The sequence below is a fragment of the Pteronotus mesoamericanus genome, unplaced genomic scaffold (assembly GCF_021234165.1).
Source record: "Pteronotus mesoamericanus isolate MK-2021 breed Mesoamerican mustached bat unplaced genomic scaffold, CSHL_Meso_final contig_65, whole genome shotgun sequence".
Classification (NCBI taxonomy): domain Eukaryota; kingdom Metazoa; phylum Chordata; class Mammalia; order Chiroptera; family Mormoopidae; genus Pteronotus; species Pteronotus mesoamericanus.
In genome coordinates, this window is record NW_026555228.1 from 12742889 (window position 1) to 12764994 (window position 22106).

Genomic DNA, 22106 nt, shown 5'->3' on the forward strand with positions numbered 1-22106 from the left:
GCAAAGCTCCAGCTTGCCACCCACCTCCAACCCAGCCACTCCTATGCTAGCAACCCCCACATCCTGCAGCAGCTTCTCAAGAGGGTGGCCCTCCCCCATTCACAAACTAGATTCTGAAACCTGACTCTACCAAGCAACCAAAGCCGAGCCCCGCAGTACCCGGAGACGGCCTCACCATACCCACAAACCCAAGAGGGCACCAGGGGGGAGAGAGTGGATACTTTGGCGAGGGGGAAGGGTACTTGAATTTTTCAAAATGTTTTATTTGCGAGAATACGACCCAAATGGCCCCACCCACCCGGAGTCTCACGCCTCCGCCCGGCAGCCGCCGGCTCCAAGAGGACAGGTGAATGAACCGCGTGACCAAGACGCAGCCGGCCCCGAGGCGGGAAAAGCCTCGGGTTGAGCAGGGCCTGGTCCCCAGAGAAGCCCACGAGAGCGCGGGAAGGGCTCCGGGAGGCCGGGAGGGAGCGGTGACAGCTGTGACCCAGCTCCATGCTCTCACCTTGAACATGTCGCTGGCAGCGGCGGCTCCGGCGGGGTCACCCCGGCCTAGGCCCCGCCCACTACAGAGAGGCGGCTACGGCGGCCGGATAGGGCCCAGATTCAACCGACCGCAGGTGGGCCGCGGTGTGGATGAAGGCGGTACAGCCAAGTCGATCCCGCGAAAGCTTAGTTTGGAAGCCTGAGGTAGAAGCGACGTCGCTAAACTGCGGCGCGTCGCGCTAAACTGCGGTGCGTCGAGCTTCGCGGGGCCAACGGGCTCAAGCCCCGCCTTCCAGAGGCCCCGCCCCTGCTCCGACGGTTGCTAGGCGGCCAGGAAGCGCCAGCTCTGTGTGGGCGGCACAAGGGGGCGGGAGGAGAGAGGCCCCGACGCATCGCGGCACTGGGAATCAGCTTTCGCCTCCCAGATTGGGCGTCCAGCGGCGTGGGCTGGAAATTTGTGCTCTAGACCGCCGGGCGGGGGCGCTCAGTGGACCTTGGGCGATTTGGAAAGCCTCGGAGCCGGAAACTGCCGACTTTGGGGCCTGGATTTACCTCTCAAAAGGTTTTCAGTATTTTTTTTTTCCTCTTACTGTGGGCTAAAGTTCCTGAGATCTTAAGTTTAAACTACTGTGTTACGTCCTTTAGTCTCCAAAGGTCCTGACCTTTTCTTTTCTCTTCGATATACTTAAGTGTATGCCCCTCACTAGGAATCAAATGTTTGTTCCTTAATAGTAGTAGAGACAAGTAATAATGACAATAATTACTAACAAGAATAGTATCCTACGTGGCATTTACTATGTGCCCAGCTCAGTCCTAACTTCTTAGGCATATTTATCTAATCTTTTAAATAACCAAAGTAGGTGGACATGATTATTGCCAATCTGAGGAAACTGAGGCGCAGAGTAGTAATTTGTACAAAGCCACACAGAAGGGTAAGAAGCCAGGATCCAAACCTAGGTCGTCTGCGTTCAAAGCCTGTGATCTTACCTAAATAATTGTTATAGTGTGTCATAATGGAAGTGTGTTTGATATTTCATTCTGTATTTCACGTCCTAACCCCTAAGAAAATGTAAACCCATCCAGGCAGGCATCCAGAAGATTTGGGAGGTTTGTGTGGTGATGTCCACCAGCCAAAGACCACTTCGAACACCTCTGTGGTTGAACAAGTTGAGTTTATTTCTTTTCTCATTGCTGAGAGGAAAACACACACTTTGGGAAACTGGGGCATCTCAGTAAGAGGGCGTTGGGTAGATTCATTGTAGGATTTGAGCTTGATTGAGTGATTTGGGGGCAAGTTCAAGGAAGCTGGGCTTTGCTCTGGGTTGGGTGTTGTTAGAAAGCCACCCTAATACCAAAGCCCAGCCGTGAGTGCCAGGCCAACTCCCAGATGTTCAGGGCTGCTTTTCTTTTTCTCAAGTGAATTGTATATTCCAAGCCACCCCCATCCACATCCTTAAGGAGAAATAGTGAGAAGACTCTGAAGGCTCTGCATTAGCAATGGAATGTCATATGTATATAAAAATGTGAAGTATAGTGGGAAAATAGGGTAGGAGTTCTTAATTCAGGGGGTTATGTGAACTTGGATGGGGAAAAATTACAACTTTATTTTTACTAACCTCTAACTGAATTTTAGCATTTCAGTTATAGTGTAGGCAACAAGCTACAGTAATAGCAGTACCTGTGACTTTGCCATCAATAGAAAGCACAGATATCTTCATATCATGTTATAGTCATGGAAGACTTCTTTAGATATCATTTCTACTCATTACCACTTCACATGTACAACAGTAATTAGAGCTCTCATTTGATTTAATGCATAAATAAGGCACATTTCTATAATTTTGTTTTTTTAATATATTGCAACAATGATCTCAATGTAATTGACATTTTGTGTAATCCTGTATATTTTATGTTATGCATTTTTGCCCTCACCCAAGGACATGCCTATTGATTTTAGAGAGGGAAAGGGAGGAAGGGAGAGGGGGAGAGAAACATCGATGTGAGAGAGAAACATCAACCTTATGTGCCCCAACTGGGGACGGGACCAGCAACCCAGGTATGTGCCCTGACCCAGAATCTAACATGCAACCTTTTGGTTTATAGGTCAGCGCTCCAGGCAACTGAGCCACACTGGCCAGAGCTATGATATGCACTTTTAAAAACATAGTTCTTCAAAGGAGTCTGTCCATGGGGGTCCACGACTCTAAAAGAAGAGATAAAGAGCCCCTGGTTTAGTAGAAGAGACTAAGCAGTCACTAAGAATTTGGGGACTTCATCAAAATTAGAGTAATGCGTCAAAGGACAGAAAATCAGAGATACACACCCCTTCACGTTACCAAGGTGGGAACTGTGCTACTGAGAGGTTAAGGACTTGACCAAAGTTTCATAGCTATTTCATGACAAAATCGGGGTGGAAAATATCTAGACAAGCATGTAAAAATCCACCACTCTGCTAGGCATTGAGGATTCCATAGTTAGCAAGGTGCCTCCTGCCCTCAATAAGCTTGTTTGGATAACAGCCAGGAAAACAAAGTATGATGCAATATGGGAAGCAATGTATAAGAAAACTATATACAGTATTACAGGACCTTGGAGACAGGAGTGAGCAGTTCTGTAAAAAAGTGGGAAACTTAAGAGACATCAGTTAGCTGAGGTCTTCAAGGATGAATTGATATTTACTGGTGGCAGGGAAGTCATTCCAGGTAGAGGACATGGCATGACCAGCAGCCCAGAATTGTAAAACATTGACAGATTTTGGCAAGACTCTTGTTCTCACAGAGTATAGAGAGGAATGCTGATGAAAGTTGGTATTTTGAGATTTGAAAGAGAGAATGGAACTAGTTTGTGAAAAGGCTTGAACGGCACTCCAAAGACTCTGGACTTCAGCTAGGAGGAAATGAGGTGTCCCTGAAAGATTGTAAATTGGGGAGTGATAAGGTTGGATTATTGATCTAAAAAGTTCACTCCAGCTGCAATTTGGAGAACGAATAGGAGGACAAAGAGCCTGGAGACAGGGAGACCGGTGAGAAGGTGATTGGAAAGATCCCCTTATCCTTCCCATATTACTCATAACATTTTTAGTACACAAAGACTGTAAACTATAAGCAATATTAAGAGATACACTCTGCCTTCCTTTTTAAGTGGTTCTGAAATTAGTGCAACGATCAGATGACACTTGAGTCTCATCCAGTGTAATAACACAAATTATAACCTCAAATGCTTAATTTCTATACTTTCAGAGTACTTCGTTATAAGAAAAATGAAGCGTTCCTCAAAGGCAGCAGTTACTGGTGTTCGAAAATCAGTTCATCCAAGCTTGGTGAAAGGCCGCAAAGTCACTGCACCACGTACTGAAAAGACAGACGAAGCACCACTGTGAGTAGCCATCTTTCGCCTTGTATCATTTTCCACAACTGAACAGTTTACATACGGTATTTACCCAGGTACTACATCAAACACTTCTTGTTTTGTAAATTATAGGTTTTTTGTATGTTTTAAAATTACTTTGGAATTGAATAATTATTATAATTATAGTATTTCATAGTTTACAAAGCACGTTAACACACATCTCTTTGATCCTGACATTGCTCTGTGAAGCAGTCTTGTTACATTTTATATGTGAGGAAGCAGCAACTGGGAGAAGGTAAGTGGTTTGAGAAGGTTAGACTTCTAATAAATGGCATCGGCTCCAATTTAAAGGATTTTTTCCATACTCCAGGCTTTTTCTACTTTACACCTTGTAGTGTGCATTGTGCCAGCCCTCAGTGACAGCGACGTTATACAGGAATACCTCTCCTTGCGTGTAATCCTGCGACGGGTAATGAAAGGATTTGGGGGTTGCGGGGAGGGAGACCCTGTGACCTGCTAGATCACAAAATAATTCTCTGACCTGACTGGGATGAACCTGGTTCAAGCATAGATCGAAAAGGAGTTTCTTTTCTAGGGCATGGTCATCTGCTCCTACAAGAGAGTTCATCCTGCTGTAAACTTTGACGATTCTGCATTCTGTTTTCTTAGCATTTGAACTAGATAGACAGTGCTTTTAAGAAGTAACTGCAGTGGAATCATTTTTAGGTCATGGTCGTTTTTAGAAAACAAGCTTGTCTCTTCACACATTATTTACAATATTGCATATATACACACACACATATATATGTATATATACACACACATACACACACATATATACATACACACACACACACACACACACACACATATATATATATATATATATATACACACACACACATATATATGCCTTCTGATGATACAGTTTTAGCCAGAATAGTTTTTTAATCTCAAAGGAAATGTCCTCAAGTATTTCATATCCTCATTCTAGCTGGATTTTGCAAATGGCTAGTTCGAATTGCCACATCCAAATGTTCCTCATTAGGTCAGTCTTGCGGGGGGGAGGTGCAAGAGGAGGAAGCATAAATTCAGAGCTCCCCAAGATTTTAGGAAAAAGAAAACGACTTCACAGATCTTAGCCTCTTTTTTTTTTCTCTCAGAACTCAGAAAGATATTGCAGCTATAGTAATACAAAGAGCTTGGCTATCTCATATGGACAAAACAATATTTCAACTCCTAAAGCACACAATTTGTGCAGCGGTATGTATTTTCTTTTTGTTTTGTCTGACAGATTTAATTTCACAGTGGTGTTGTTTGTAATAGCAAAGAAAGTAACCCATATAATGTTTATCAATATGATGCTGGTTAAGTAAGTGTTGCTTCTTTCATAGTGTTAAACCTTGAAGCCTTGCATATGAACCTGCAATAGAAAGATAGCTAAGATATTGTGTTAGTGAAAAAGGCAAGCGTAGAACAGTATGGATAATATGGTCCTACTGAGTTAAAAAAATGCATATCCCCTACTCTCCCCTCCCAAAAAAAAAACAACTCTGGCAACCCTGGCAGAGTATCAAGACTTCCTTCATATAGTACCAAATATTCTCCTAATAAAATCACCCATGATTACAGTAATCTATAATTAGTAATAGTCACATTGAGGGAATTTTGGCCCCTCTGAAAAAAATCATAAAGTCCGAGTAATGTGTACAATTCTTCACCATCTGACCCAAAGACCTATTTCTGATGTCAGTGAAAGCAAAATACCGCAGAGAAAACCCACCCAGGTAAACCTGTGACATTGCAGGTTCATTGTTCATTGTCTTCACAAATAGAACTTGTATTTAAGTATTATAGCACTGGTTTTGTTATAACTTTAGATTCTTTTAGTAACAGAAAGGAAGAAATTATTTTCTTCATCTGTTATCCTAATGCTTCAAGTTACTACTTGACAGTAATAATCCTTTGTCATTTTAAAATCCCTTTGGTGTACATTTTCATGCGATTGGCGTAGACATAAATGTTGGGCAGGGTCATATGGGGGTAAAAGTCGGGTATTTAAAGTCCAACAGATCAGGGTTTGAATCCTGGCTTCCCCACTTACTACCCGTATGCCTTTGGATAAGCTACAGACACTCCTAGAGCCTCGGCCTGCTCCTTTGTAAATTGGGAATGATAATATTCAAATAATATTGCTGAATTGTAAGGATCAGATGAGATTATGTGAATAAGGCACCTAACAGTATGTGGTATATAAAATGTGCTTAAAAGCTAGTAACAGTACTATTATCATCCTCATTTTGCAGTGATTCATTCAATATTAAATACTTGTTAAGCACCTGCTGTGTTCCAGGCACTGTACTAGATGCTGGGAACACAGTGGTAAAAAAAAAAAAAAAAAAAAGGACACTGCTCCTAACTTCATTAAGCTTCCCATCTAGTAGGGGACACGAAGGAGTTTATAGTCAATGACAGTACATTGTGAGAAGTGTCGTCACTGGGAGAGAACAATGTCTGGAATCTCGAGGAGGAACCCATACCCAAACTTGGAAGCCAAGAGGGTGAGGTAACTGACTTAAGGCTACACAGATGAGAAGTGGAGAAGCCAGGACTAGAACCCATATTCAGAACTTTATGTCTGGTGTACTGTTCACTTTATCATGCCACCTCTGATATTTTCAGTAAATTGCGTCTGGTCAGGGTACCACCTTCCACTTATAGCACCCTCATCTCTTTCAGGAATATTGTGTGACACACGAAATACTGAAGAATGTGAGCCCCTTAGAAGCTGAGCTTGTTAAAGATCCTAGCATCAAGTGTAAAGTTAGATTCAGGTAATGTTTCTATGCTGCTTTATTTCAAAAAGTACTTAGTTAATATGAAGACATCTTAGAAGTTCATTTTCTTAAGTCCTCATCACTTCTCAGTATATACTTACAAAGTAAATGTGTTCTTCCCTACCTTTGTTATGGGAAGAAACCGAGGCATGACTCTTGGACTGAAAGTTGCCTTGAGAGTGGCTCTCGTCTCCCACGATGTGTCCAGTCTGACACACATGTGAGAATAGTTGTGATGCACACATGTAAGTGTGGCTTTTTCGTCTTCTGTCACCCACTCTATTGCCAGTTCTTTCCTGTGCTCTAGCATAGCTTTTCCCCTGCATGCGAGAAACTGTGTGAACTACCTTAAGTACAAGGGGGAGAAGTAACTGAGCCCCAAACCTGATGCCAAACAACAAATTTTTGTTCTTTCTTTCAGGTTTAGTGGTGAAACATTTCCGCCTTCTATTGTATTTAAAATTTTTCTTCACACCGGAGGCCATGGTTACAAGTATTTCAGTGGAAAAAATATTTTAAGGCAGTCAAGAAAGGTGATGTTTCACAATGTCCATTTTATGTTAATTTAGCTTCTTATAATTTTTAACATCATAACGTAGATATGTAGTATCTGAATTGCATTTAAGTATACAGACTAAATGATCTCACCATTAAACATCCCAGCAGGCAGTTAGGATTTTTTTAAGCATATGTTTCAAAGTGTCTCTGTTTATTAGCTAAAAAATATTTGGCATACTTATTTATATAAGGCCCTAGAAAATACCCACCAGTATTCTTTGTATTAAAATTTTGGTTTTTTAATACAGGGGTGGGCAAAAGTACGTTAATAATAATATTAAATAGTACAATAATTAATAAATAATACAAGAATAAGGTCTGTGTTTCACGTACTCACAACTGTAAACCTACTTTAGCCCACTCCTTAATGGACTAATGTGGTCTATTTGTCACGGCTTTAAAATTGTGCAGAACAGCTCTGGCTGGTGTGGCTCAGTGGAATGAGAGCCAGCCTGTGAACCAGAGGGTCGCCCATTTGATTCCTGGTCAGGGCACATGCCTGGGTTACGGGCCAGGTCCCCAGTAGGGGGCGTGCAAGAGGCAACCACACATGAACGTTTCTCTCCCTCTCTTTCTCCTTTCCTTGTCCTCTCTCTAGAAATAAATAAATAAAATCTTTTTAAAAATCATGCAGAACATTTGATGCAGTTTTGTCTAATGATGCTTTATCATTGTTTCTTCAGTTCTGGTAGCATATTTAGAAAAACCATGCTGGACTGTTGGAAATGAGCTTTTAAAATATCCTTTTTTTATGTGAGTTCCTATACTTTGAAGTTTCATGAATATTCAGCAAAATTGTGTCCAGAACATAGGAATCACCTGAGGATCTTGTTGAAAATGCAGTTTCAGTTTCAGTAGACCTGGGACGGACTGAGCCTAAGCAGCTCTCAGGTGCTGCCCGGGCCACTGGCCCATGGACCACATTTTTAACAGCAAGGATCTACAATGCAGGGTTGACTCCTTTGACCCATATATATGACTATAATTAAGTGGGGAAAGTGTGCATTCTCATATTTAGCCTTTTATAAGCCATAAATCAAAGGTTATTTTCCTGTAGCCTTCTGGAAATATTTTACATGAAAAGTATGGCCCATCCGAAATAATCAGTACTGGCATGAATTGCGGATAGAAGACCACACAGCCTGGCAGTGTCTGATCAGATCCAGCATGTGTAGCCTTTATTCTCTGAAGAATATTAGAAAAGGAAAAGAGACTGCTTTTTTCCTGTTCTCAGGCAATGTCAGAGAAAATTTAGCTCAGTTTCAGAAATGTAGCAAATGGATTATGTGTTTTCATGTGGAATACGGTGTTTCAGAAACATTAATGTATGTTCATTTATATAGGACGACTTCAAATGCAAAAGGAGATGTTTATTTTACATTCATGCCACATTTATCTGCAGAATAAGCTTAGAGTTGGCCCTGTAAAATATCATCAATTGCTGCTTTTCTGAGGTTATATAATGGGGCCTTTCCAGGAACTGAAAATCTCTTGGGTCAGCTCCTGGAGGCCCCTGCTGTCCCCAGCCTGGAGCAAATGAGAACGTTGGAAGCCGTGACTGGAAAGCACTGTGTGTGTATTAAAACTCATAAAAATGCTGTATAATAACTTAAATTTTTATTTAGATTACACAGTGTTTAAAAGAGAAAATAGCACAGAGATTTTTTTAAAAAAGAAAATATGCCTTTATGCCTTTCTTTACTGTGCTGCAATTTTCACTCGCCTGGAGTGATTACTGTTAATAGTGTGCTGCATATCCTTTATTTTTTTTCCCATGAAAACACACACAAATATTTTTTTTAATTTTGTTATAAAAATGCAACCATACCATTGAGCTTTAGTTTTTCACTAAACATTATAAGGGTTTTGAATGATTAGGACTACCCTATTTAGAGAAAACAGTTTAAGGTTCCTTTTTCCCTTTAGTTCAGCTTCAAAAGAAACTCTGGTAACCCTTGGATTAATGGCTATAAGTTTACTCCTTTGCTCTTTGAATGTAGAAATTGTGTCTTTAGCAAACTGATCCAACTTTCTCAAGTTTACTTATTTCTTAATATGAAAGAAATAAGTCTGTTTTAGTCTGTTCAGATGTTTAATCTAAGTTCACTTACGAAGGAGGGGTGTTTCACAGATTGTTGTTGTCATTCCAGCTTTTCTCTTGTTTTTATTGCCATTTTTAGTTTCATTTCCTTATCATTTTCCAACGGCATCTTTCATGTATTCTCTCTCTCTCTCTCTCTCTCTCTCTCTCACATACACACACACACACACACACACACGCACGCACGCACGCATGCAAAAGTAAGTGAAAGGATGTAGAATACCCTAACAAATTTTGGAGAAGAGCAAAGTTAGAAAATTTACACTACCTGATTTCAAGATGTAAAAAGCTACAGTAATCCCAACAGTGTAGTGATAATATAAAGATAGACATATAGATCAATGAAATAGAATAGAGAATTCAGAAATAGACCTACATAAAGATGGTCAATTGATTTTTTAAAAATATTGTATTTATTTTTAGAGAGAGGGGAAGGGAGGGAGAGAGGGAGAGAAACATCAATGTGCAAGAGATACATAAATTGGTTGCCTCTTGCACGCCCTCGGCTGGGGACCTGGCCCACAACCCAGGCCTGTGCCCTGACTGGGAATCAAACCAGTGACCTTTTAGTTCTCAGGCCAGCACTCAGTCCACTAAGCTACGCCAGCCAGGGTCAACTGATCAGAGGTGCCAAGACAGTTCAAATGGTGGTAGAACAATTGGATAGCCATGTCTACAAAAAAGAGAGCGTGTTTCAGTTACCTACTTCAATAATCTATTTTCAGAGCAATGCTTATTTACAGAGGGTTGTCACTGTAGTTAGTCCACGAACTATATTTAGAATATTCTAAAGCCTTGTTACTCAAAGTGTGGTCTGTAGACCCACAACGCTGGCTTCCCTGGAACTTACTAAAAATGCAGACTCTCGGGCCCCACCCCAGGCCTGCTGAACCAGCATTTGCCATTTAACAAGAGGCCCCAGGTGGTCCTAGGCACAAGATAGTTGGATGAGCACTGTTCTAAAGGTGCCCCCCACCATGGCCTGGGACACTTCTGGGTAACTGGCAATTCTTAAACATTAACATTTAATAACTGTTATTTTAACCTGAAGATCGCATTCTTCTCGAGGATTGCTCATTTATGTAAAAAGGAAAAACATTAGTATTAGTAATAGCTGCCTTTATTGAGCACTATCAAGTATGATGTTAAACATTTTATGTGCATTATTTAATTCTCCCAAACTCCAGAATGTAGATTCTGTTATTATCTTCATTTTAAAGAGACCACATAACTTGCCTAAGGTCTCATAACTAGAAAGTGAAGGAAATGACATCAAAACTCAGTGAGCCCGAGTCAGGAACCCCACTGACTATGTTCTCTTATATGGCCCACTGATAACATGTCATTCCCATTTTGCCTATGAAGAAGGTGAAACTTGGGGAGGCTTGTCAGGCACAGGACTGAGACTTGAGCACTTCTCCGTGTATTGTGCACATTCTGATGCAGTTACTGTGGTTTAATTAATTCTGAGCCTCTATATAATTGAACTGTTTCAAACCAATAAACTGTTCCCATGCAGAGATGGTGGTTATTACTACCTTGGTGAGTGAGAATGTCCAGTCAGGCAGGGGTGAGGCTTGACATAGTAGAGTAACTTGATAAGCCAAGTATGGATCTAGGCCCGCCAGGGCTCGGGGGGCTTCTGGGCCACATCGATGCCTGGTATCAGGGGAGGCGTCAAATTTAGAGATGCCCCGCTCTGACCCTTTGACTTACCCACTAAGAATGGGACCTGCCTCTTGAATCCTAGTCCGATTGGCTGCTATCCTGGGATCCTTGCCTAGTTTTCGCCCTTCCCTCTCTGTTGCGGCTGGGTTCTTCTTTCCCATCGCTTCCTATGCGGAAGGACTTTCCTGAATCTGGCCATTCAGGGCAGATGTATAAGAAAGAACGTCTTGGCCAGCGGAGCAAACTTTTTGCAAACCCCTGTCACAAGAGGGCAGCAAACCTGCCGTGTGCTGCCAGGCCTGGGGGTTTCTTGGCTCAGACCCCGGCAGGGGCCTCCCGCAGCTGAGGCCCCGTGCAAATCGCAAAGCGGGCTTGGGGAGGTGGGCGGCGACGGCTGAGTGCCGCGGAGTATGGAGGAGCTAACAAGAAATACCTTTCTAAGTAACTTGATCTCAAGTAAAATAGAATTATATCTAAAGAAATTCTCAAAACAGAAATTACATGGTTTCTCAGACCTGTTTGGTGTGTAACTATTTGTTTTTACCTTTAGTGTCCCTGTGGGAATGGCTAATTAGAACCCACAGAAAATTAATTGCAAGAAAGCATAATGGAGATACGTGCCAATACTGCCTTTTGTTTAGATGCATAGCGTATAAAGAAACTAATGAAACGGAAAACCAAAACAATCTGCCCAAAGGAAGGTTCCATCATATTTCTAGTACACTGTTTCTGTCCTTTTAATTTATTGCATTAGGACCAAAACTACATACAACCATTTGAATACAGGGTGGGGCAAAAGTAGTATTACAGTTTGTATGGAAAAATAATACAATAATTAATAAATAATAATACAAGAATAAGCTCTGTATTATTAGTTTGGTATAGTCACGACTATAAACCTACTTTTGCCCCACCACGTAGCCTGTCATTTTTCATATATGCCTGTGTCCTGAGCTTTGGCATAAAAAAAAAAAGGACTATTGTAGATAACAAAAGTGAGAACTGGAATTGAAAATACAACAGGTTCGCTGTTGTATTGTGTGTTAAGTAAAAGAAACAGATTCTGAGTTTCAATCCTATCTCAATCTTTCCTCTATGGCCTTATATCAACATTGTATAACACAGAATTCCCATATTCTGAGATACAAAGGAAAACAGAAACTGATCTGGAATCAAAAGACATTTGAATTTTCATCTACACCACTCTCCCTTCACATAAGCATACCCTTTGTGGCCAGAAACCCAGATACGAAATACAAATATATATTGGAAGAGACAGCACATACTTATGGGGAGTAGGAAGGAGGGTGGGGCGTGGGAAGGAGGGTAGGGAGTACTTAAAGCTCTACTCACAGACTATGTATAGCTCGTAGCACAAGGAGAGATGTGCGTGGAAGAGTTTGGTACAGATAGCTCCAGATGGGATTTGAGCCTCGGTATTTTCTGTGATTTTTCTATCTTTGCCCTTTCCGGTGCTTTTCTTGAATACAGAATGTAAAAGCCCTCCGTTTGCCAATCTTTGGCTACTGGGAATGAAGTTTGAAGGAGAGGGAGGTCTGAGCAATCTGAAATGTACAGGTTTCCATTTGGAGGCCATATATTAACTAACACGTAAAAGAGAGTTGGCCCAGGAACACCATTCATTGCAGTTCCTAGGCCAGTCTGTTTAATAACCAAACAAGTTCTCTCTGCCTGGACACCACGAATGGCATTTTAGGTTGTTTTGTTTTTTAAGGGGTAGAAAACATCTTTTAAAAACTGGTCCACTGAAGGTTGTAGACTCAGCTACTCTTCTAGCTACATTTCAAAACTGTAAATGTAGTTATGGAAACAAATTTTAAGTGGATTTTAAAATCCCTGCATAATATTTCTTGTAAATATAATCCATTTATTAAATAGCAAGCTGCTAGAAGAAAGGAACAATATTTGATGTATTTGTCAGAAAAAATATGGAAAGTATATACTAATAATTATTGCTATTATACTACTATTTTAAAAGTATTTTCTATTCTATTTATAGGCATCAACTGATGCTTACAAAATAATGGGGAGGAAGAAGTTTCATGAACAAATTATAGAAGATGAACTTCTTTCCCAGAAATTCAAAATAACTGATGAAATAGACATTCTCACCCTGCAAGATTATATGCAAGTAAGAAATTTAGGTTTGGCTATTGAAAACATACAAACAACAACAAAAGTCCTTTTGACCTTATCCTCTAAGAATCATACATTTTTCTATTGTGGTAAAATACACACAATATCAAATGTACCATTTCATTTTTAAATTTTAATTTATTGATTTTTTTTTGAGAGAAGGAGAAACATTGATTTGTTATTCCACGTATTTATGCATTTGTTTGTTGATCCTTGTATGTGCCCTGACTGAGGATCGAACCCACAACCTTGGCGTATCGGGACAATGCTCCAATCAACTAAGCTGCCCAGCCAGGGCTAAAACATACCATTTTAAAGTGAAATTCAGTGGCATTAAATACATTCACAGTGTTGTGCAAACGTTATCACCATCTAGTTTCAGAACCTTTTTGTCATCCCAAAGGGAAACCTCACATCCATTAAGCAGTCACTCCTCGCTCTTCTATCACTACAGCCCTTATCAACCACTAATCCACCTTCTGTCTCTGAATTTGCTTATTCTGGATATTTCGTACTAATGGAATCATATAATATGTGGCTTTTTGTGCCTGGAGAGTGGTAGCTAAGGAATGCGGGGTTACTTTTCTGTGTGCTAGAAATGTTTTGGAATAAGATAGTGGTGATATATGATGTGAACTTCTAAAAACCACTGAATTGTACACTTTAAAGTGGTTAAAATGCTGAATTTTTTATTATATAAATTTTATCTCCGTAAACAAATCAAAAATAAATACATGGTGCTTAGACACTGCACGGGGATTGACCTAGTAATGAAGATTCTGCTATTGTTTGGGTGCTTTCTGCCACAAGTAACAGAATATTTCCAGCCCCAAGAGGCTTAAACAATAAAGGACATTTTATTGTCCCATGTAACAAGTCCCTGGATAGGAGGGTCCTGGACTAGCTAATGAAGCAAGCAGCCCATGGACATCAGGGTTCTGGGTCATCTTCTCCACAGTTCTCTTGGCTTCCTTCCCATGGTAACAAGATGACTCTCACATTCTCAACTACATTCAAAGGCAGAAAGGAGTCTCCTTGAGTCTCTTTCTCTGTCTCTCATGAAGAACACTCTCTCCCAGAAGACCCCAGCAGACTTCCCCTCAGGTCCTGTTGGCCAGAACTAGATCATGGTTCATGTGCTGGGACCCTCCTTCCCGGAGCATATTGCCTGTTCCATACCTGAAAAAAACAATCAGGGCTCCAGGATAAAGGGAGAAGTAAGAAATGGTTGATGGGTAGGCAATCGACAAAGTGTCACAGCCTCGGTCTGGGGCTGAGCTGGTGGCATACCCAAGGCAAAGACTCTGTGGCAGGAGGATATGCAGGGCCTGCGAACTGGAGGAGAGAGAGCACAGAGGGTGTGGCATGTAGTCAGGCTAGGGGGCTGGAAAGAGATCAGCATGCAGGGCTTTCGACCGTACTAGGGTGTTTTTTTTCTTTTTCTTAATTTTATTTATTTATATTAGAGGGGAAGGGAAGGAGAAAGAGAGGAGAGAGACATCAATGTGTGGTTGCCTTTTGCATGCCCCCAGCTGGGTACCTGGCCTGCAACCCAGGCATGTGCCCTGACTGGGAATCGAACCAATGACCCTTTCCTTTGCAGGCCGGTGCTCAACCCACTGAGCCACACCAGCCAGGGCTATTTTTTTTTCTTGATTCTGTGTGCAACAAGAAGCTGGTACAGTGTTTCAAGAAATGAGGTGATCGAATCTAATGAAGGAGGAGATCCATGTGGCTACAATGCAGAGTGTGGATTAGAGGCCAGCGACAGCCTTCTAGTTTGGAGGTTCCTGCAGTATTTTGGTAGAGATGGCGGTATCTTGGTTTAGAGCTATGAGGCTGGAGATGCAAGAGATAATTAGAAAATAAAAGCAGTCTCTCTTGGCCCTGGCCGGGTAAGTCAGTTGGTTAGAGCGTTGTCCAGATACACTGAGGTTGCAGGTTCAATCCCCAGTCAAGGCACTTACAAGAATCAATCAGTGAATGCATAAATAAGTAGAACAACAAATCTCTCTCTCCCCCACCTTCTCTCTCTCTCTCTCTAAAAAAATCAATCAATAAATAAAATTTTAAAAGCAATGGGCCTTAGTGACAGGACAGTCGACTAAAGCAAGGTGCCCAACATGGCTCCTTAACACAGACTGAGGTGGTATAGCTTGCTACTACAATTGTGTGTGCTATACATGTATATGACTGTCAGTGCAGCTGGTTTGTTCACCGCATCACCACAAACATGTGAGTAATACATTGTGCTATGATGTTATAACAGCTACGACGTCACTAGGTGATAGGAATTTTTCAACTCCATTATAATCTTACGGGACAACTGTCATACAGGTGGTCTGTTGTTGACCAAAACATCATTAGGTGGCACATAACTATAATACCAACTCCTTTTAGTCTCATAACAACCCTAAGAGGTAGGTACTATTATTACCCCATTTTACACATTGTAAAGAACAAGGGATCCCAAATATTCTAGCTCATAATAATAATATATGGCTTTAACTGTTCACTCAGTTGCTTCAATGTGAATCATGAAATTAATACAGTGCCTCAGGGACTCTCAATTCTGTTTTCTTTCTTTTAAAGCCTTAACCTGTAAGATTAGGGCACTGGACCAGGAAATAAGTAGAGCTTGGGGGTGCCAACTATCTTTGCTAAGGACATGGCTCTCATACTTGCAGACTGTGACTATGCCAAGGATTGCTGTCAGAAAAAAGTCCCCAGATTGATATACTGGTAGAGACATGATGATTGCTGATATTTATTGAGCCCTTTATGGACACAGCAGTTTTTAGCACTTTATATGCATATTATTATCTCCTTTAATCTTCAAGTTTATAAATTACATGACCCTTTAACAGATGAGAAAAATTAAGTTTAATGAGATTTTTTTAAAACTTGCCCAAGGTCATATAGCTAATAAGTGCAGAGCAAATCATCGACTGTTCTAAGATGTTTACCCAATTTACTACTCCACTCTCAGGGAATAAAATATACAGGCAGCCCTCCCTTTACACAGTAGTGCAGGGCCATGAAAAGGACCGTGCAGAATGAAACCATGTGAAGCAAACTGTATAATCAATGGGAAAAATTGCAGTTGTTCTATGCCTTTAAAAAAATCTTCTCAAAACATTAAAAATGCTCCTACTGTCTCTTATACATATACAGGAATATTTTAAAAATGAAAGATTTAATATACTATAAAACATTAAGAGGTAAAATGTTTTATGTCTTTGTAAAAAAAAAACAAAACCTTAAATTCATCAACTGTGAACATACTAAAACCCACTGAATTATATACTTTAAATGGGTGAATTGTATGGGATGTGACTCTCAATAATTAACTATTAGAAAACAGTTTATCTAGAGCAGTTTAAACAGTGCTTGCCTTCTTGTTCTTATAGAACTTATAATACAGAGTGAGCATCTTCTCTCTGCAAATTGTCCTACTTCTAAGTTTCGATCACCCACCAACGTTCTATCCTCGACCTCAAACGTTGTCATGTATCTCGGAGTTCCTGTCCTGTGAAGTGTCTTTTTTGCTAGCGTCACTTCCTCTGGGACAGCTTAATTCTTTCTGTTACAGCCACTTTCCTCCTTTATGTCAATGGCTTCCCCTTCACCCACTCACTCCAGCTGCCCCTCTGCAGTTTCTTCGATGGTGACAAGTGGCAACACCGCGCGGTCACCTATTTCTTGTAAAACTCCATTTCCATTCGATTTGGATTTTAATTCTAGCATCACCACTTTTTGTTTTTTGGCTATTCCCTGTTTTTTGTTTTTGTTTTTGTTTTTTGTCACTGGGAGACAGAGGCAACACAACTACGTATTTTGCTGTCTTTGTGAACTAAATAACTGATCCACAGTGACCAATCATTGACACACTTTGAGAGAAGTAACATGATTTCTCTGTAATCACCATACACATCTGTTACTTATGCAGTGATTTATGGACTAAAGAGATAGCAGCAGAGTTTGTACTTTATGCAATTACTCAATTATTCTGTGGTAACTGAAATTGGAACCATGTTGTTGGAGGACTGGGCTTATTTGACTAAATGGTGGTAATGAAAATTCATGCATGCCTAAATAATGCAAAGGGAGAACTGCCTGTATGTGTCTTGTGGGAGAGTGTGTGTATGGGGGCAGGGGTTATACCCTAACTGCCCTGCTGTTATGCCATTTCCTAGCATCATAGATCCTCCTTCCCTATTCCTTGCTCTTCAATGAACATTTATAAGGTTGAATTGATTATATATTTGCATTTGTGTTTTTAACTCCTCATTTCATATTTTAAAATTCTTAAAAAGTGGGATTTCTATAAATATTTCAAATGAAAATAATGAGATTCGCCACTTAGCACCAGAGATGAACTCATTTCTAAAAAGGTTTATACAAATGTCATCTCAACCCACACGTGTCATGAAGGAGCACCACCAGGAATGAAGATCACATAGCTATTATCAGTTTTAGGCTCATCCTGAGTTTAATTTATCTGAGTTATATTTGCCATTAAAATGTTTATGCATTAAAGAAATATTTAGTGAGTGTGGTACTCCTTGCATAATACTGTGTGACAAGGATTCTGCCTTCCAGTGGGGGAGCTAAGACGTATGCAGCTAAAACATCCAGTTGTCAGTAATAAGAGTCATAGAAAAGAGATGCCAATAAAATTCAGAGATGTGATCAAGGAATGCTTTTTGGGTGAAGTGACATTTGAGTGGAACCTTGGGAAATGTGTCTAAAAACATTCTAGAGCACCCACAACTAACCTTTTTTAATTGTTTTTTCCATATACAAAGTGGGCAAAAGTAGGTTTACAATTGTTCATATGGAAAACAATAACTAATTAATAATAATATAAGAATAAATGGTGTTTTGCATACTCACAACTGTAAACCTGCTTTTGTCCCACCCTGTAGTATTGCAGTCTACTGGATAAGACACCTGCATCTTCAGGTGGAAGAAATAACTGTTGGAGAAGATTAAACCTCAGAAACATTCCCAGGACAATGATAATGTATGACATAGTTAATTTTGCAGAATCCGGAGTAATCTCAAACCGTCTACAAAAAGAAATGAAGTATCTGTTACAAAGACCACGCACAGAAGAGATGCGCCAGAACCAGCTACGGATTGTTTCTGAAGTTAGGTAAAAGTGATCCCTCACTGGGGTTACAATACTAGGGACATTTCTGAAAATGTTCACATTCTGCCAAACAGCTCATGGAAGATAATAGTAAGGCATATGGGGTCCTGGCCAGTGTGGCTTAGTTGGTTGGGCATCGTCCCGCAAACTAAAAGGTAGCAGTTTCGATTCCCAGTGAGGACACATGCCTGTGTTGTGGGTTCAGTCCTCAGTTGCGGTGCGTTTGAGAGGCGACCGATCGATGTTTCTCTATCACATCAATGTTTCTCTCCCTCTCTTTCTCCCTACCTCCCCCTTCTCAAAAATCAGTAAGCTCATGCCCTCAGGTGAGGATTTTTAAAAAATAGGGCATCTGGGAAAAATAAGGTTGGGGCAGATTGCTCAACAGTTAATGCAACTTTGTAAACAGAGCACCAACAGAAAGGACAATTGGTACCTGGGGAGGTAGCTTGTATCACCAGACAGGCAGATCAGGACAGCAAATACTAGAAAATGTACAATAGCCTAGGAATGCTCGTAACTTGAATTGGAGCAAGTAGTAGGCACCGAGATAGTGCAGATGGAAGCGCAGCCCTGGTCCAGTGTGATTGCATTTTCAGTGGACGTGAGAGGCAGTTCGACTTGCCCAGAACCAAGAGCCACCCAAGGTGGGGAGTAGGGTGGAGGACAGTAAGTGTGGATTGTGTGGGGGTGGGGCCCCTCTCTGGGGAGAGAACCCTCTGTGCAGATGCTAATCGTTGTTTTATAAATATAGCCAGAAGGGCTCCCATTGCCTGTGCTGCACAGAACTGATGACTTTTCCCTTTCTGCTCAAGGTTATAATTCTGCTTTTGCTATTCTGGCTCCCCTTGCTGAGGATAAATTGCATATAAATTACAGTGACATTATTCCCTTCTTTACCAGTAGCACATGAGCCAATTCACATTATAGAAATGCATGTTGTAGCAAAATAGACTGTATTATGATCTGAAGCAACATGAACGGAATATGACTGCTCCAATTATATTTCTTTTTTTCCTTTCCATTACCAAGTCTCACCTGGCCCATCTTGTTTAGAGATTAAGCTTTCTTTCTTAAGAAAAAGAGATAATAAGACTGAAGAGGACCTATTGGTAGTCCATTTTCACACAGTCATATTCAAAATGAAAAATACTCCGTTAGTACCTGAAGACACTGGTGACCCATTGTCACACAAACATGCTGGGGATCTTTTTCAGGAGAAGAGAAGAATGATGCTGACTCAATAACATAATTTAGCCCATTTATTTTTATGATCAAGGCCATACATTTGCCAGATGGACGGCCTGGTGTAGGGTGCAGCCAGTCTGTCATGAAATAGATTTTCACTAGCTCATCCATATAAGCACTGGATATAGAGCTTAACCCTATTACCACCAAGGTCAGCTAAATGGTGTCGTTTTCTCTGCCACCACATATAACCCTAGACTCCTTGCTGTTTGGACACATGCTACTGATTATCCAAGAATGAGTTGCTTTAAAGAGCCAAATAAGTAGTCAAATTCTTAATCAACTGAAGAGCAAAGAGTACTTTTGTAAAGGCTTCTTTGAGTGTAGTCTTAGTTTGGGATCTTCCAGGAGCAAAGCATGAGACGAGGACTTGACTACGAGTGGTTTATTTGAGAGGGATCCCGGGAACCGCTCATAAGACGGGGTAGAGAAGTGAAACAGGAAAAGGCAGGCAGCCAAAACTGTGTGTGTGAGCGAGCAAGCTACCACTGTGGGTAACTGGAGCCTAAGTTCTCCCGGGAATGTCTGAACCAGTATAGAGCACGCAACTCCAGTTATCCCACAGGGGCAAAGGAGTTGGGATATCTATACACCAATGCCCATTAGTCATTGGTTAAGGGTTGCTTAGGAGAGAAGGTATTAACTCTCAGGCAGTTTCCCCGCTCAAGGGGTTTTGTTTTCACAAGAAGGCTCTCAGGCTGACTGAGGTCAACGCCAGCGGTTGGCAGTTGGGCCCCTGTGCCCTGCAGTGGTAAGGCCAAGGGGACGGACTATGGGCATGCTACCAACTATGCCTGAGTTTGACTCTGGTTTTTAAAAGTTTGTTTTTTCATCCATTATGAAATTTAATACCTTTTTGTGTTAGTAAATGGTAAAAAAAAAAAAAAAAGATTCAAATGGCTACTACATGGTATTTTTGTAGGAAAACTGATTTTAAATTGATACCACATTTTATAATTTTCATCATTACCATCATCACTGTCACACAGCAGATAAAGAACTGTGCTATGTCATTCAAACAAATGGTAACTTTGGCCTAAAAATATATATGCAGTATTGCTGCAAGGACTGAGCTCTATGATATATTTGCTAGAGGATGCTTTAATAAAATTAGGAACTTGCTATACATCTACATTTTATTTTGTGCAATTTTTCTGTCTGTAATACAAATATTTCGTAGGTACTCTTCATCCGTCTCAAGTAGCCGACCTTTACGTCGGCCCTACCAACAGCAAAGTCAGATCAAACATCTGGGTCGTCGAGCCACGCAAGCTCAAATGAAAGTTGAAAAAACAAAACAAGCTTATGGAATGGCGAAAGAAGCCAACACTTCTGTGCGGACTGTAAGTTTAACTTGTACTGAATTCATTGTTCTGGACAATATGCAAACTGTTAAGTAATTCTACTTCCATAAGTAGAATTTTTCTAATCTACGAGTTGAAGGCTGAAAAACCTTCGTTACATACCTTGGATGATATAGTATAAAGCTACTTTTCTCTTGGTAACAGATATTTTTGAAATTCTTAAACCTGATCAATACTTCATGAACTTCTATCTGAACTTCTTAAAATCTATACTGTGTAAATTCTGCTTCAGTATGTTCCTATGTTGTAGGAGTATTTACAATGAACATATATTCATGTATTACTTTGTAATTTGCTTAACATATGCTACAAATTTTTTGAGATAAGGCTAAATATAAAAATATAAAGTAGTAAAAACCAAATATAAAACACTTTCCACTTTTATTTATAACTCTACCTAGGAACGTCAAACAGACACAGCAAATAAAAAGTACCGACAGAGGATTGCCTCCTCATCTTTTGACATTGTGGAAATTAAGGAACTCAAGTTAGATAACAAATTGGAGGAAAACAAAAAGCGACCATTTGCCTGGTGTCAAGAGTTCTATATTCATCGTTTTCCACCATTTTAATGCACAGCTAATTAGCAGAAAACCAAGTTATTTAATCATTTGCTTGTCTGTCTATAAATGATTGAATATGAGTCCTAAAGAAGAACAAAATATAATAAACAAGGCCTCGGTATGTTCTCTTAACCAATGTGTGACAGATTTTTAAGTCCTTTTTGTATTAACATGGGCACAAATGTTTTTTACTGACAGAGTTTTAATCTGAATAAATTATTTCAACTAGAGTCCCTCGAACTAGCCAGATACAGTTTTGTTTGAGAAATGATAAGTAAATGAATCCCTAGAACTTTCACTCAATTTTTATTTTCCTTCGGTTTAAAAAAATATCTGACCAGGCCATGCTTAGCACAAATATTAGGATTCGCAGAATAAAAGACTGCTGTGGAGACAGCTTCCAGTGTCTTTTTTTTTTTTAATAGCATGTTGTTTTCACAGAACAGCTTGTGATTGACCTATTCTCAATTATAATAAAATTAATAATGAATTCGTTGCTACAGTCAGCTTGACATAGCATGCCTAACCATTACTGAGCATTGTAAGCACTTGGGACAGAATGTTGCATGTGCTTTAATGTTGTCCTTTGGATATTTTTCAAGGATGAAGGCTGTTTTAAAT

General features: G+C 40.4%; 2 protein-coding genes across 4 annotated transcripts in view; one reads left to right on the forward strand and one right to left on the reverse strand.

Annotated features, from left to right (window-relative positions):
* The window catches only part of APOO (apolipoprotein O), a 275320-nt gene extending 274555 nt beyond the window's left edge, over positions 1-765 (reverse strand). For all 3 annotated transcript variants that reach the window (XM_054581154.1, XM_054581150.1, XM_054581151.1), the window contains exon 1: positions 506-765. In XM_054581154.1, the coding sequence (XP_054437129.1) occupies positions 506-514 (9 nt within the window). In that variant the 5' untranslated portion in view covers positions 515-765. The remainder of the gene's footprint in view (positions 1-505) is intronic.
* Positions 513-21494, forward strand: CUNHXorf58 (chromosome unknown CXorf58 homolog). Its single transcript, XM_054581006.1, has 10 exons — positions 513-645; positions 953-1048; positions 3726-3861; positions 4998-5097; positions 6574-6668; positions 7093-7204; positions 13019-13150; positions 18084-18313; positions 20739-20901; positions 21324-21494. The coding sequence occupies exons 1-10, from the start codon at positions 513-515 to the stop codon at positions 21492-21494; spliced, it is 1368 nt and encodes a 455-aa protein (XP_054436981.1).
* The last annotated feature ends 612 nt before the right edge of the window (positions 21495-22106 follow it).

Excerpts from the sequence above, each read along its gene's own strand:
- CUNHXorf58 (XM_054581006.1), top strand. The coding sequence starts at position 513 with ATGTCGCTGGCAGCGGCGGCTCCGGCGGGGTCACCCCGGCCTAGGCCC. Across the intron at positions 6,669-7,092 it reads AAGTGTAAAGTTAGATTCAG|GTTTAGTGGTGAAACATTTC; the intron begins GTAATGTTTCTA and ends TCTTTCTTTCAG. Across the intron at positions 13,151-18,083 it reads CCCTGCAAGATTATATGCAA|TATTGCAGTCTACTGGATAA; the intron begins GTAAGAAATTTA and ends CCCACCCTGTAG.